Source organism: Pangasianodon hypophthalmus, chromosome 27 (assembly GCF_027358585.1).
Source record: "Pangasianodon hypophthalmus isolate fPanHyp1 chromosome 27, fPanHyp1.pri, whole genome shotgun sequence".
NCBI lineage: Eukaryota > Metazoa > Chordata > Actinopteri > Siluriformes > Pangasiidae > Pangasianodon > Pangasianodon hypophthalmus.
The window spans coordinates 18,553,949-18,571,448 of NC_069736.1; the positions used below are offsets into that span (position 1 = coordinate 18,553,949).

General features: G+C 38.7%; 1 protein-coding gene across 1 annotated transcript in view; it reads left to right on the forward strand.

The window, feature by feature from the left end:
* The window catches only part of msna (moesin a), a 31,656-nt gene extending 21,551 nt beyond the window's left edge, over positions 1 to 10,105 (forward strand). Inside the window, exons 7-14 of the mRNA XM_034300749.2 lie at positions 954 to 1,100; positions 1,739 to 1,835; positions 2,626 to 2,789; positions 4,380 to 4,510; positions 4,713 to 4,873; positions 6,384 to 6,476; positions 7,612 to 7,842; positions 9,323 to 10,105. Of these exons, the coding sequence (XP_034156640.1) occupies positions 954 to 1,100; positions 1,739 to 1,835; positions 2,626 to 2,789; positions 4,380 to 4,510; positions 4,713 to 4,873; positions 6,384 to 6,476; positions 7,612 to 7,842; positions 9,323 to 9,487 (1,189 nt within the window). The 3' untranslated portion in view covers positions 9,488 to 10,105. The remainder of the gene's footprint in view (positions 1 to 953; positions 1,101 to 1,738; positions 1,836 to 2,625; positions 2,790 to 4,379; positions 4,511 to 4,712; positions 4,874 to 6,383; positions 6,477 to 7,611; positions 7,843 to 9,322) is intronic.
* Positions 10,106 to 17,500: the final 7,395 nt, after the last annotated feature.

Consider the following 17,500-nt stretch of genomic DNA (forward strand, 5'->3'; position numbering starts at 1 on the left):
TCAGTATTTCATACAATATAGCAGGGATAAGGAACGTTACAGGGAACGAAATCCAGAAATGGACGCAATTTTTCACTGAACGTTCTCAAAAACACAAAAGGAAAAAAAAAACAAAACAAAAGGCTTTAAATTGTTCCAGAAGTGCTATTATTAAAAATGTTTAACTGGTTAATTAAATGCTTTTTCCATTCCAGTGCGAGTTTTGAGAAAGTATAGCCTAAACATGAACATTTCCTGGCCAGAATTCCTCACTTCCTGCCTGGCTACAGGAAGATCTGACGTCAAGTAAAAACCCTGCTGGGTTTTTCCGAAGGCATGAGCATTGCCAGGAAAACCCCTGTAGAAAATAGTTTATGTTAAAAATAAAATCGCATCACAAAATCACTCCAGGTTTCCTCTAAGCAGAGTGAGCTATCATACGTAAAGAACGTCATTAGGGGCAGCGTAGCAGGAGCAGGAGCGTAAAAATGATCGTTTCTGTCTTAAACGATCCAGAGACAAATCGTTTCTAGTCCCTGATACAAAATGTAATGAAGTAGGGCTGGGCGATATGACAAAAATATCGTATCACGATTGTAAATACATCTCTACGATACACAATATGTAGCGCGATATAAAGGTTTGCCAGAAATACAATAAAAATCTAGTTTGTACTTTATGTAAAGTCTACAAAAATAATTCTATTTTTATTCTCTAAATAAAAAAAAACATTTATTTTTAAAAAATAGCAGAAAAAAATGTAACAAGGCAAAAAAATTGGTAAAAATGTTAAATAATATAAAATCTTAACATTGAATTTGTAATTATTTAAAAACAAATCAGAATGTCTCAGAAAAGTGTATCGTGACGCAAGTTATCTTGATATTGATATTATATCATCATTTCACTCAGCCTTATAATGAAGTACCACACAAATAGTAAAACGTGTGTGTGTGTGTGTGTGTGTGTGTTAGGGAGGACTCGATGATGGAGTACCTGAAGATTGCTCAGGATTTGGAGATGTACGGCGTGAACTACTTCAGCATTAAGAATAAGAAAGGCACGGAGCTGTGGCTGGGCGTGGACGCGCTCGGACTCAACATCTACGAGCAAAACGACAAGTACGCACTCTGTACTTAACCTAAGCCCCACTCCCTAACCCCTAAGCCCTACCCCCTAACCCCTAAGCCCTACCCCCTAACCCCTAAGCCCTACCCCCTACCCCCTAAGCCCTACCCCCTACCCCCTAAGCCCTACCCCCTACCCCCTACCCCCTAAGCCCTACCCCTTAACCCACACACTCACACACCGGCACGGTTTAGCGTTAAACACACCCGAGTCAGCTTTAGATGAAAGTTTACTCACACACCGTTTTTTTTTTTTAATCGAAATCACCATCACAAACACAGCTGGTCTTATTTCACTTAATTTTATCGAGAAAAGAATTGGAGCATGTCGCTGACTCACAGTGACACACACACTACGGAAATTCTGCACATATATACATAGATAATGTACATAATTATAGAAGCATATTAAAACTAATGTACAAAAATATTGTGTGTGTCACGGCAACTGTACGAGTTACGGCTCCTACTAGAGAAGAAAAAAACATGACAGAGATATTATTTGTATTCATTTGCTTCTATATTTGAACAGATAATTCTTCTAATGAAAGAAATGAATAAAGCATACACACACACACACGCACACACACACACACTGGTGAAAATGAGAAAATGTTTGTTCTCTCCTCCAGGATGACGCCGAAGATCGGTTTCCCGTGGAGCGAGATCAGAAACATCTCCTTCAACGACAAGAAGTTCGTCATCAAACCCATCGATAAGAAAGCACCGGTGTGTAACACCGCCTCTGTGTGTGTGTGTGTGTGTTTCTCTCACTACCACTCTCTTCCTATCTACGTATAATGTGTGTGTGTGTTTATCTCACTACCACTCTCTTTCTATCTACTTATAACAAGTGTGTGTGTGTGTGTTTCTCTCACCATCACTCTCTTTCTATCTATGTATAATGACAGTAATGACCATCTTAATAATAAAGTGTGTGTGTGTGTGTGTGTTTCTCTCACCATCACTCTCTTCCTATCTACGTATAATGTATGTGTGTGTGTGTGTTAATCTCACTACCACTCTCTTTCTATCTACTTATAACGAGTGTGTGTGTTTCTCTCACTATCCCTCTCTTTCTATCTATGTATAATGAGTGTGTGTGTGTGTGTGTGTGTGTTTCTCTCACTACCACTCTCTTTCTATCTACTTATAACGAGTGTGTGTGTGTGTGTGTTTCTCTCACCATCACTCTCTTTCTATCTACGTATAATGACAGTAATGACCATCTTAATAATAAAGTGTGTGTGTGTGTGTTTATCTCACTACCACTCTCTTTCTATCTACTTATAACGAGTGTGTGTGTTTCTCTCACTATCACTCTCTTTCTATCTATGTATAATGAGTGTGTGTGTGTGTGTTTCTCTCACTATCACTCTCTCTACGTATAATGTGTGTGTTTCTCTCACTATCACTCTCTTTCTATCTATGTGTAATGACAGTAATGTCCATCTTAACAATAAAGTGTGTGTGTGTGTGTGTGTGTGTGTGTGTGTGTGTGTGTGTGTGTGGTGTGCAGGACTTTGTGTTCTACGCCCCTCGTCTGCGCATTAATAAGCGTATCCTGGCCCTGTGTATGGGGAACCACGAGCTGTACATGCGGCGCAGGAAACCCGACACCATCGAGGTGCAGCAGATGAAGGCGCAGGCCAAAGAGGAGAAAAACCACAAGAAGATGGAGAGGTGAGTCGCTTAATTCTTCTTGTTTTGAGCCACAGACTACTTTACAGATTTATACTAATAAAGTAGCGGTGTAATGATACGGCGTACCATAATCATTTCATACGAGGCTCTCGAGCCGATCAAACAACATACTCATCACTCTGCGTAATAAAGTCAGCTATTCTTCTTAAAATAGCGCTTATATTACACGAGGTGCAATAAACATTTAAATGACATCAAGCCCACAGTCCTGCCTCGGAACAACTAACTTCCTCTTTGTCTCCAGTCAGGAGAGACTGCAAGGGTTAAAAATAGAAACCGAGAGATTTACAGAAATACATGATATTGAAATTTTAAATCTGCTTTCATATGTGTATTTGTTCTTGTTCTGTAATATTATATAATATTTATTCATACAAACATTAAAAAAAAAAATCATCTTTACTCGATTCTGTAGGAAAATACAAAAGAAATGAAGGAAAGCTTGGAAAGCTCAACAATTTAAGTGTTAATGTTCATTAGAATAAAGAAAGAAGGAAAGAAAGAAAAGCAGAGGAAGAAAGAATGAAAAAGAAAGAAGAAAGGAAGGAAAGAGAGAAAGAAAAAAAAGAGAAATACAGAGAAAGTTAGTGTCATGGAGTCCAGGGAGTCGGATGCAATTTGCAATTTCTCATTGAAGAAATTCTTTAATTAAAAAAACAATTATAAATCAAGCGAAGACTGGAAAAGAACCCAGAACTGAAACGACTGAAACAAGGAACTAGACTAAGGCTAGGCAAAGAAAAGAAACATGAAAACAAACAAACAAACAAAAACAAAGAAACAAACAAACAAAAAAAACACTCACAGTGCTACTTCAACATGAAATACCGGCAACCATACTGACTCATATACATATACATATACACATAAAACACACACACACACACACACACACACACACACACACACACACACACACACACACACACACACACACACACACACACACACACACAGCTCCACTGAGGAGAGAAAACAGAGAACTTAAATAGGGAACTAATTAGAGAAACACAAAACAGGTGAGCACGATCAAGGAAGGAAACAGCGCAGACAACAAAAGAAGAAATTCATGAAAATGAGTGAGAGTGCCCTCTGGTGGTCTGGGGAGTGTATGATTATAGTGTGTGTGTGTGTGTTAGTGCGTGTTAGTGTGTGATTATAGTGATTGTAGTGTGTAGTAGAGCACAAAATACGTGACGTTCCACTGAGTGTGAGTTGAAGCGAAGAGAATTTTAGTACAATCGCTCCATCGTTAATTACAAAAGCAATATTTCATCTGGTGTCATGTCTCACTTATAAAACATACAGCATCATAATGGACACGTACCATCAACAGCTGTGTGTAAGAGTGTATAATGCTGCAGGAGTGTGTGCGTGTGTGTGTGTGTGTGGCTGCAGGCTGGTGTATATAAAATCCTAATTACACTCCTGTGTGTGTTTATAGTACTATTGTTTCACTCCTGCACGCCTCACAATGCCTAGAAGGACAATTTTCCATCACATATGTCTGTCTCTCTTTCTTTTTCCTCTCTCACACACACACACACACACACACACACACACACACAGGGCCATGCTGGAGAACGAGAAGAAGAAGAGAGAGCAGGCAGAAAAGGAGAAGGAGAAGATTGAGAAGGAGAAGGAGGAGCTGATGGAGAGACTGAGACAGATCGAAGAGCAGACCAAGAAAGCTCAACAAGGTCTGTCTGTGTTTATTAATTAATAATTGTGGGTGTGGTTTGAGTGTTTGGGAGTGGGCGTGGTCAGTGTGTGTGTGTGTGTGTGTGTGAGAGAGAGTGGGAGGGGCTGAAGTGGTCACTGTTTAAGCGGGACCGGACGGGAGTGGTGCTTTCATGTAAATGTTTTATTTGTGTGTGTGTGTGTGTGTGTGTGTGTTTGTAGAGCTGGAAGAGCAGACCCGCAGAGCGTTGGAGCTGGAGCAGGAGAGGAAGAGAGCACAAGAGGAAGCAGAGCGTCTGGAGAAAGAGAGACGGCTCGCAGAGGAGGCCAAAGTCACCTTGCTGCAGCAGTCTGAGAACCAGATGAAGAACCAGGAGCACCTGGTGTGTATATAAACACACACACACACACACACACACACACAAACCTATTCCGCTTTACTATACAAACTCACACAACATTCACTACGGAAACATGAAAACTCCCTTTATCTGCCATTATAGTAACCAAACACTCCTAACAATCATCATGGTAACCGAACACGCCCCTAACGGTCATTATAGTAACTGAACACGCCCCTGACGGTCATCACGGTAACCGAACACGCCCCTGACGGTCATCACGGTAACCGAACACGCCCCTGACGGTCATCACGGTAACCGAACACGCCCCTGACGGTCATTAAAGTAACCGAACACGCCCCTAACAATCATCACGGTAACCGAACACGCCTCTGACGGTCATCACAGTAACCGAACACGCCCCCGACGGTCATTATAGTAACCGAACACACCCCTAACAGTCATTAAAGTAACCGAACACGCCCCTAACAATCATCACGGTAACCGAACACGCCTCTGACGGTCATCACGGTAACCGAACACGCCCCCGACGGTCATTATAGTAACCGAACACACCCCTAACAGTCATTAAAGTAACCGAACACGCCCCTAACGGTCATTATAGTAACCGAACACGCCCCTAACAATCATCACGGTAACCGAACACGCCCCTAACAATCATCACGGTAACCGAACACGCCCCTAACAATCATCACGGTAACCGAACACGCCCCTAACAGTCATTATAGTAACCGAACACACCCCTACTGGTCATTAAAGTAACCGAACACGCCCCTAACAATCATCACGGTAACCGAACACGCCCCTAACAGTCATCACGGTAACCGAACACGCCCCTAACGGTCATTAAAGTAACCGAACACGCCCCTAACAATCATCACGGTAACCGAACACGCCCCTAACAGTCATCACGGTAACCGAACACGCCCCTAACGGTCATTAAAGTAACCGAACACGCCCCTAACAGTCATCACGGTAACCGAACACGCCCCTAACAGTCATCACGGTAACCGAACACGCCCCTAACGGTCATTAAAGTAACCGAACACGCCCCTAACAATCATCACGGTAACCGAGCACACCCCTAACGGTCATCACGGTAACTGAACACGCCCCTAACGATCATTATAGTAACTGAACACGCCCCTAACGGTCATCACGGCAACCAAACACGCCCCTAACAGTCATCACGGTAACCGAACACGCCCCTAACGGTCATTAAAGTAACCGAACACGCCCCTAACAATCATCACGGTAACCGAACACGCCCCTAACGGTCATTATAGTAACTGAACACACCCCTAACGGTCATCACGGTAACCAAACACGCCCCTGACGGTCATTATAGAGATCGCACATATGCCTAACGGTCACCGTAGTTACGGAGCACACTCTTAGCAGTCACTACTGCACTCGTCTCCTAGGAATGACAAAACTCCTTTCCAACTGCAGAAAGCCGCAGAAGAACTGTATGGAAAATGTGATGGACTAATGTGTGTGTGTGTGTGTGTGTGTGTGTGTGTGTGTTTAGGCCACTGAGCTGGCAGAGCTTACCTCTAAGATCTCTCTGCTAGAGGATGCGAAGAAGAAGAAGGAGGAGGAAGCCTCACTGTGGCAGCAGAAGGTGAAACAACACAAACTTTCTTCACACACTTTTCTACATGTGTGAAAATTTAGAAATTTATAGATATTTTTCCAGACACGGAAAACACCTGGAAAATGTGTAAAATATCCTGGGAATATTAACGAGGCTGAGTTTTTCAGCTACTTGCATATTTTAGGCACTGGGTGTGTCTATGGTTATAGACAAATATGTTCCAGTGTGTGTGTGTGTGTGTGTGTGCAGGTTTTTAGCCCTTTACAAGGACCTAATGTCCCCGTACTGACCTCATGGGGACACTTGATTGGTCCCTATAGGAACAAATGCTTTTATTCGAAGGTTTCCTGTTGAATAAAGAGGTTTCTGTTAGACATTATGCATTTCCATTGCTGCAGTGACCTCGACCTTCCGTTCACCCTCCTCCCAGCCGCTTTTTAACTTTTCCATTCTTTCCTTTTCTTTCACACTCGTTTATTTGGAAGGGCGGACTCCCTCACTCCACTGGGGATATCCTGGAGCGTAGAGAGTGAGAAAGCAACCTCCCACACACACGCACACACACACGCACACACACACACACACACACACACACACACACACACACACACACACACACACACACCTCTTCTCCTGGTCCTGCTGCTCGAGTCAGTTCTATTTAAAGACAAATCGCCGCTATGTCTCTTTACACAATGGAATGTCTCACCGTCTAGATGCTACAGAAATAATCAAGTTATAAATACGTTGTTGAAAAAATAGCATGATTTTATGACGAAACCTAAACGTCCACAAGTTTATGTTTAGATTTTTTGTGTATTTTTAACAGCACCAGATTGCTAAAGTTAGTAGGTGAACAGATGTAGACATCAGTCTAGCTAGTCATCAGGTAAGAAAATAAAAGTGTAAAAGCAAAAACTGGTAGCAAATTTACTTTGAAATATTTACAGAGGATCATGAGAATAAATGTATACGAAGACTGAAAATGATCCATTTTTGTCATTTTTCGATTGTGTTCTGCTCGTTAAGATAAACTAAGTTAGAGTTCTGTACTCACCCTGAGGTGATCGGGATTTCATCCTGCTAAATTAGACAAGTAGCCGAGTTCTGAAGTTAAGTTGTAGTAAAGGAGAGTTTAATAACGTGTCGTAATCCCACTCAGGCCACCTTGGTCCAGGAGGACCTGGAGAAGACGAAGGAGGAGCTGAAGAACACGGTGATGGCGGCTCACGTGCAGGAACCCGTTCACGGAGAGAGTGATCACGACGAGAGTGATGAGAGCAGTGCGGAGGCCAGTGCCGAACTTACCAACGCTGCTGCGTATAAGGACCGCAGCGAGGAGGAGCGCATGACCGAGGCTGAGAAAAACGAACGAGTGCAGAAACACCTGCAGGTAAGAACATCATAAATTATATATATATATATATATATACACTGCAGATTTCAAACCAAGAACTCATGGCCAGGAGCAGACATGGGAACTGGATCCAGGGGCAAGATCGAATATCAAGATTAGGTTTGAGTCTGTTATGGGGACTGGATCTGCAGTAGGTTTAGATATAGGAGTCAGACACCAGAACCAGGTTCTGAGCAGATTCAGAGATAGGCAATAGACCTGTATCAGAGACTGAGACCAGAGTTGGGGACTGGACCTAGATCAAGGTTAGAGACAGAGACAGGATCAAATCTCAGGACTAGAGCTGGGTTCTGGATCAGGACTATAATATACCTGGATCAGAGACAGGGACTAGAGCCAAAGTCTGGATCAGAGCCTGGAGGACAGATCAGAGATGAATGGAAAGACCAGAGTTTGGAGCGTGGCTGTGGGGATCTGTGTTCATTCAGCTACAAGAGCATTAGTGAGATCAGGCGCTGATGTTGGGATGTCGAGGAGGTCTGGGGTTCAGTCGGTGTTCCAGTTCATCCCAAAGGTGTTCAGTGGGGTTGAGGTCAGGGCTCTGTGCAGGACACTCGAGTTCTTCCACTCCAACCTTCACTATCAGGGTCAGGACTTGAACTCAGGTTTACAGCATGAGAGTCAGATACGCTACCAGTGAGCCGCAGAACACAAGTGCAGAGACAAACTCCAAAAAGCAAAAAACAAGAAACAAACGTTATCCAGCCGAACAATCCAACATAAAATTCACAGCAAAATTCACAACAAAAAACTCCTCAAAGAAGTGATCCAACAAAAAGATTCACAGGAGAAAAATTCACAAAAACGTTTCGCTAATAAAACCGGCAAGAAAACCACGGACACGAAGGGCTGGCAACATTAATCACCACGTGAGGAAACTAAGGAAGAGGGCAACTTAAATACACACAGAGAAATGAGACACAGGTGGCAGTGATGACAATTAATAGACACAGGAAAGACAACATGGCGGAACAGTGGGGACCTCTGGTGGCCAAAGCGCAACATAACAAGTCCTGAATCCTGACACACACCATATCGTGCTGGAACAGGTTCAGGCCTCTTAGTTCCAGTGAAGGAAATTGTAATGCTACAGCACACAAATACATTCTATACAATTGTGCGCTTCCAACTTTGTGCGGAAGAACCACATAAGGACGTGATGATCAGGCACCGACAAACTTTTGGGCATATAGTGCAGCTCTGACATTCTCAGTGATCTTACTCACAGCCTAGATTGGTTCTGTCTGATCCTCTGGTCATGTTACAGGATTTTTCCAAAATGAAACTTCACTGGTAGCTTCAATTCCTATAATGTATCATCATGATCATAACAGAAGGCAGACTTCCTGAGCAAGATTCTGGTCCATGGCAAGACAATCTTTGAATTTACTCACACACACTCTTTCTTTCTCTCTCTCTATCTCTCTATCTCTTTATCCTTTTGTTTCTCCGTTAGGCTCTGAGCACGGAGCTGGCTAACGCTCGTGACGAGACGAAGAAAACGCAGAACGACATCATCCATGCGGAGAACGTGCGAGCCGGGCGTGACAAATACAAGACGCTCCGGCAGATCCGTTCCGGAAACACCAAACAGCGTATCGATGAGTTCGAGTGCATGTAAACGCCCAATCGCCATGAGCGGCCAGCAGGGGGAGCCACAACCTGCCCACAATTCCACAGCTCTCAACACCAAGCACAGGCTACAAATTAGAGTGAAAACGGGAATAGCAAACATTATAGGGGCTACTGTATCTTTATAAGGGAGATTACGCATCTTTTGTAATTTTTTTTTTTTGACCTTTATAATAATATATATAAACATATATAATCTATATTTTTGAAACTGCATGATGGTTTTAAGATCAGTTCTGTAGTTCTACTGATTTGAAGTTAGTCAAATGATTCTGTAGATCACATTCCCGAGACAGAGTCGCTTTTTCAGTGCCAATTTATATACCATGTGCCGTTAATGTTATATTTTCACTTCCTTTTTTTTGGTATACTGACATACTCTATAATAACTTCACCTTATACACTGAGGTTATTATTTGCAATCAGTGCCATTCTGAAGAAGCAGCATGTTTGTAGTTTGATTTTTTTCCAGTTTATACCTCTTTAAAAAGGGCTTTACAAGTCTTGTAGCAAATTTCATGCTTTTTTTAAAAAAAAAAAAAAATTGTGACATCATAATTCCTACAGGTCTAAAAAACACAAACGGTATCATTTTTTCTGATTTAATGATCAATGAAATAAATTAAATTCAAGTGTAAGTTTAATTATATAGTCATTCTGATATTTATCATCACAGCCCTAATGGTCATCACTCGTGCCAAATCATATTTTGCACCAGTCCTCATTCATATAAACTCTGTGTATGTGTGAGTGTGTGTGTGTGTGTGTGTGTGTGTGTGCGAGTGTGTGTGTGCGAGTGTGTGTGGTCCCCGTTGATGCCCCTCCGCGACACCAGCGCAGGTCTGTGGACGCTCCCTGCATTCGCCAATGCAATCGAAGTAAAATATCGAACTGTAATTTTTTTCGACCGTAGTTTTTATTTTATCTTATTCTAATGCTAAGCTTTTGTTTTGTTTTTTGTTTTTTTTTTTAAGATATGGAAACTTTGCAGTATTATTTTGAAGAAATCTGTATTAGAAAAACACGCAAGAGCAGAGCTGTGTTTTTTTCCTTGTTGTAGATTTTAGCCTCATTTAGCGAGTGTGTGCTATTTATACACGACACCTCTCTAATACATTTCCGTCGTTCTGTTGTTAAACGCAGCGAACTGCTGCACTGAAGCAATATGGTTATTTTATCTCGGGTTTATTCTTTAGCTTACGGATAATCATGACTGTTATTGATATGTAAGAGATAGAGATCTTGGATTAGTTTATCTTCTGTTTGCCGCTCCGCAGGTGCCATGTGCCTTCTGTTTAGCCAATCGAGAACAAGGATATTTGCTTTGAATGTCTTCATTTAAACTGTCAATAAAGTATTAAAAAAACACACAGAAGTGGCTGCGTTTTCTGTTTTTATTCGGTTTGATGAGTAGAACCAGGTGGAGAAATTCCTATTTCAGAACAACGACACATACAGATGATCAGAAAGAAATGTTTAGCATCTGACGCTTGCTTCTTTAATAAGTATTTAGTGGAAAAGTCTATAAACAACATAATATTGTAAACAATAAACTGCTTTTAAAAGTATTTAAAAATAATCTTCCTTGATAATACCTAAACTACTAACAATAATAATTCTACTAGTAATATTTGACCACTTCTTTCACTACTATATATTATTAAAATAATAATAATATGTAAATACATCTACTGCTATCTCAAACACATGTACAATTGTTAACTACAAACATTACAAACAGTACCGCAATAACTAAACAACTATCTATATTACTACTACGACTAATTCCTTAACTTCTACTAATAATAGGACTAGTAATATTAGTAATACTATCTGTCACTACTACTAGTAATAATTCATCTGCAATCATTACTACAAATGAATATTATGAATATCTGAACAATCTTATGAATATCTAATTATGAACAATACTATCATTAAACTACTTCTACTAATATTTTAACACAATTTCTACCACCACTACTACTGCTAGTATTACTACTACTAATAATAATTATAATATAATTACTACTTTTAATATTACTGCTAATAAAAATAATACCTACTACAGCAAATAATACAACTTCTACTATTACTACAACAATTAATACAACTACTGCTACTATGACTGCTTCTATTACCACTACTATTACTACTACAGCGATTAGTACTACCACTACTATTACTACTACAGCGATTAATACTACCACTACTATTACTACAACAATTAATACTACTACTACTATTACTACAGCGATTAGTACTACCACTACTATTACTACAACAATTAATACTACCACTACTATTACTACAACAGTGATTAGTACAATTACTACTATTACTACAATTAATACTACCACTACTATTACTACTACAGCGATTAGTACTACTACTACTATTACTACAACAATTAATACCACTACTATTACTACAACAATTAATACTACCACTACTATTACTACAACAGCGATTAGTACAATTACTACTATTACTACAACAATTAATACCACTACTATTACTACTACAGCGATTAGTACTACTACTACTATTACTACAGCGATTAGTACTACCACTACTATTACTACAACAATTAATACTACCACTACTATTACTACTACAGCGATTAGTACTACTACTACTATTACTACAATGATTAATACTACCACTACTATTACTACAATGATTAATACTACCACTACTATTACTACAACAATTAATACTACCACTACTATTACTACAACAATTAATACCACTACTATTACTACAACAATTAATACTACCACTACTATTACTACAACAATTAATACCACTACTATTACTACAACGATTAATACTACTACTACTATTACTACAACAGCGATTAGTACAATTACTACTATTACTACAATTAATACTACCACTACTATTACTACAACAATTAATACTACCACTACTATTACTACAACAATTAATACCACTACTATTACTACAACAATTAATACTACCACTACTATTACTACAACAATTAATACTACCACTACTATTACTACAACAATTAATACCACTACTATTACTACAACAGCGATTAGTACAATTACTACTATTACTACAACAATTAATACTACCACTATTATTACTACAACAGCGATTAGTACAATTACTACTATTACTACAATTAATACTGCCACTACTATTACTACTACAGCGATTAGTACTACTACTACTATTATTACAACAATTAATACTACCACTACTATTACTACAATGATTAATACTACCACTACTATTACTACAATTAATACCACTACTATTGCTACAACAGCGATTAGTACAATTACTACTATTACTACAACAATTAATACCACTACTATTACTACAACAATTAATACTACCACTACTATTACTACAACAATTAATACCACTACTATTACTACAACAGCGATTAGTACAATTACTACTATTACTACAACAATTAATACTACCACTATTATTACTACAACAATTAATACCACTACTATTACTACAACAATTAATACCACTACTATTACTACAACAATTAATACTACCACTATTATTACTACAACAATTAATACCACTACTATTACTACAACAATTAATACTACCACTACTATTACTACAACAGCGATTAGTACAATTACTACTATTACTACAACAATTAATACTACCACTATTATTACTACAACAATTAATGCCACTACTATTACTACAACAATTAATACTACCACTACTATTACTACAACAGCGATTAGTACAATTACTACTATTACTACAACAATTAATACTACCACTATTATTACTACAACAACTAATACTACCACTATTATTACTACAACAATTAATACCACTACTATTACTACAACAATTAATACTACCACTACTACTACAGCGATCAGTACTACCACTACTATTACTACAACAATTAATACCACTACTATTACTACAACAGCGATTAGTACAATTACTACTATTACTACAACAATTAATACTACTACTACTATTACTACAACAATTAATACTACCACTACTATTACTACTACAGTGATTAGTACTACTACTACTACTATTACTACAACGATTAATACTACCACTACTATTACTACAACAATTAATACTACCACTACTATTACTACTACAGTGATTAGTACTACTACTACTATTACTACAACAATTAATACTACCACTACTATTACTACAGCGATCAGTACTACGACTACTATTACTACAAAAATTAATACAACTACTGCTACTATGACTGCTTCTATTACCACTACTATTACTACTACAGCGATTAATACTACCACTACTATTACTACAACAATTAATACTACTACTACTATTACTACAACAATTAATACTACCACTACTATTACTACAACAGTGATTAGTACAATTACTACTATTACTACAACAATTAATACTACCACTATTATTACTACTACAGCGATTAGTACAATTACTACTATTACTACAACAATTAATACTACCACTATTATTACTACTACAGCGATTAGTACTACTACTACTATTACTACAACAATTAATACTACCACTATTATTACTACAACAGCGATTAGTACAATTACTACTACTATTACTACAACGATTAATACTACTACTACTATGACTACTTCTATTACCACTACTCTTACTATGGCTACTACTATTACTAGTACTACTGCTACAGTTACTATAACGACTACTATTACAGCTACTGCTATTACTATAACTATGACTACTACGATTACTGCAGCAATTTACTACAACTACGCTTTCCACAGCTACTACTGCTACTACTGCTACTATTACTATTCTAACTGCTACTCAGCTACTGAAAAGATCTGTACTCCATCTAAGAGAATTACTACAAGTAAATATTTTACTACTAAAATCATCATCATCATCATCATCACTACTACTACTACTAATAATAAAATAATAATGATAGCATCTTTACTTCTACACCACACGAAATACATGTACTGCTGCTAAGATTATTCCTAATACTGCTACTAATACTCTTTCTACTGCTACTTATAATAGTGTTACTTCTAATAATATATAGACTTTTAATATCAATAACAATAGTATTGTTACTTCTTATAATTATATTAAAAATTGATAATTATGTAAATAAGATTATTGGGATTAGTGTTAGTTCTGCTGTTACGAAGTGTATTAAGTACAGTGCTAAAGTATTGTTGTGTTCATGTTGCATATATCACACACACACACACACACACACACACACACACGAAAAGGCTGAGCTGATGATCGATTCTCTGATTAATAAATAAAGCATTTCATCAAATCACCACTAGACGGCGCCAAAACTCTTTCAATCCCTTTCACGACTAAACAAACCGTGTGACACATTGATTCCAATTTGTTCTGAAGATATTATCAGTGTTTGCTAAACTATTATTAATAAAAATAATAATATGTGACATACTATTACTATTATAGGTAATAGATTTAATTGCCTATTTATTACATTTTTTATGTAATAAGATTAAATTATAATTTATTCCATGTACAAGGTGTAAATAAATATCAAATGATTAACTACAGTATTTATAGCATGTTTGCTAATTGTTGTGCCCAATATGCAAATGAGTAATATTAAATAATTATAATATTTTATACACACATATGTGCAGTTAAACATGCTACAAAATGAAACTCCAGATTTTTTATACAATGTTTTGTTCGCTTTTAGCATTAGCTAGCATGACTCATCTGTTTTTTTTTATTGTTTACATCAACCATATTTGCATTTTAGTCAAACTGTGTTTTTAATGTCATTAATTACTCAAGATTAATGTTTCAGTTTCAGGTTTAAACTAAAAAAAAAGTGCTTCCAATTATTATGAAAGAATTTATCTGTTAGCCAAAGATTAACTAGCAGAATTTAGCGGCTACTACTTTAGCTGTTAACACCACGCGAGCAAATTTAGCTTTCGTTAACGCATCAAATCATGGAACATTAACAAAAAAAAAATCGGCATTTTGGCTATTTGGGTATTTAGTTAAACCTTTACATCAGTGAATGTAGCTAAATGCTATCAGGATCGATCCGTTCTGCTAACGATATTTACCAAGATTCGAAAAAACTCCTAATTCCACACCATGTGTTAGCAGTTAGCGGTTAGCACTTAGCAGAATGCTGTAGCTCCATCATCTCCTGCTGATTGTCTTTAATTCTGACTTTTTATTAGCTGCTTTATGCTAATTCCCACCTGAAGATCGTGGGGAACAAAGTGTTCCCATCGAAGCGGGAATGACGAGCTCCGATTTTTCCGACCAAACTCGGAATTGTAGGAGCTAAAATACGTGAAAAGAAAATCTAGAAAAAAGGAAATTTGTTTTCAGTTTATTGATAAACAGAACCAGTTAGTGAGAGACACTAATGCTAATGCTAATGCTAACTGCTCATAAAGAACTACAGCATCTCTCTCTCTCTCTTCCCCTCTCTCTCTCCCTCTCTCTCTCTCTCTCTCTCTCTCTCTCTCTCTCTCTCTCTCCATGGGGTTTCCTCAGTTCGGGCTCCTGCAGTCTCGGAGAAACACACACTCCGTTTCTTCACTCGTCATGTTTCCTGTCCTTCTCTCGCTTCTGTCCTCTGTTTTGCTCACCCTGGCTTCTCCTGTAGGTAAGAGTCTCTTTCTTTCTTTCTTTCTTTCTTTCTCTCTTTCTCTCTCTCTCACTTTCCTGATGCGTCGTTCATTTGTGTAAGTTATTGCTTTGAATGTCGCGGCTTCTTTCCTTCTTATTTATTCCTCACTCCATCTCTCACTCCATCCCTCACTCCAACTCTCATTTCAACCCTCTCTCCATCTCTCACTCCATCCCTCACTCCAACTCTCATTTCAACCCTCTCTCCATCTCTCACTCCATCCCTCACTCCATCTCTCACTCCATCCCTCACTCCATCTCTCATTTAAACCCTCTCTCCATCTCTCACTCCATCCCTCACTCCATCTCTCATTTCAACCCTCTCTCCACCTCTCACTCCATCCCTCACTCCATCTCTCATTTCAACCCTCACTCCAACTCTCATTTCAACCCTCACTCCATCTCTCACTCCATCCCTCACTCCATCTCTCACTCCATCCCTCACTCCAACTCTCATTTCAACCCTCTCTCCACCTCTCACTCCATCCCTCACTCCATCTCTCATTTCTTTCCTCTCCATCTCTCACTCCATCTCTCACTCCATATTTCTCTCCATCCCTCACTCCATCTCTCATTTCTTTCCTCTCCATCCCTCACTCCATCTCTCACTCCATATTTCTCTCCATCCCTCACTCCAGCTCTCATTTCTTTCCTCTCTCCACCTCTCATTTCATCCTTCTCTCTATCCCTCACTCCATTTCTCACTCCTCTAATTACTTAATCCCTCACTCCATCTCTCATTTCACTTCTTACTCTTCAGAATGTAAAAAGTAATTTCTCTCTCACACACTTTCTATCTCACTTTCTGTCTCTTTCTTTCCCTCTCTCTATCTCTCTGTCCTTGCTGTACGAATGATGATGGACAGATGAATGAACAGGTGAATGAATAAACGAGTGTTGTAGCTGTGAGTTGTCCTAAATAAAAGTTAAACACTCGCTCTTCATACTGTTAAAGTCATAAAAACATTGCTGCTGTCTGTTTTATTGTGTGTGTGTGTGTTTAGGTAGGTGTGTGTGAAGGTGTGTGATGGAGTGTGTGTGTAGGTGTGTGTGTGTGTAGGTGTGTGTGTAAACTGGTGTCATTTTCTGATTACATCACTGTCTGCTGGTGTGTGAATTCTAAATTTAAAAATGAGGTACATCACACACACACACACACACACCTACACACACACACACACACACACTCTCTCTCCCTCCTTCTCTCTCGTTGTTTCTCTCCCTCTCTCTCTCTCGCTGTCTCTCTCTCTCTCTCTCTCTCGCTGTCTCTCTCTTTCTCTCTCTCTCTCTCGCTCTCTCTCTCTCTCGCTGTCTCTCTCTCTCTCTCGCT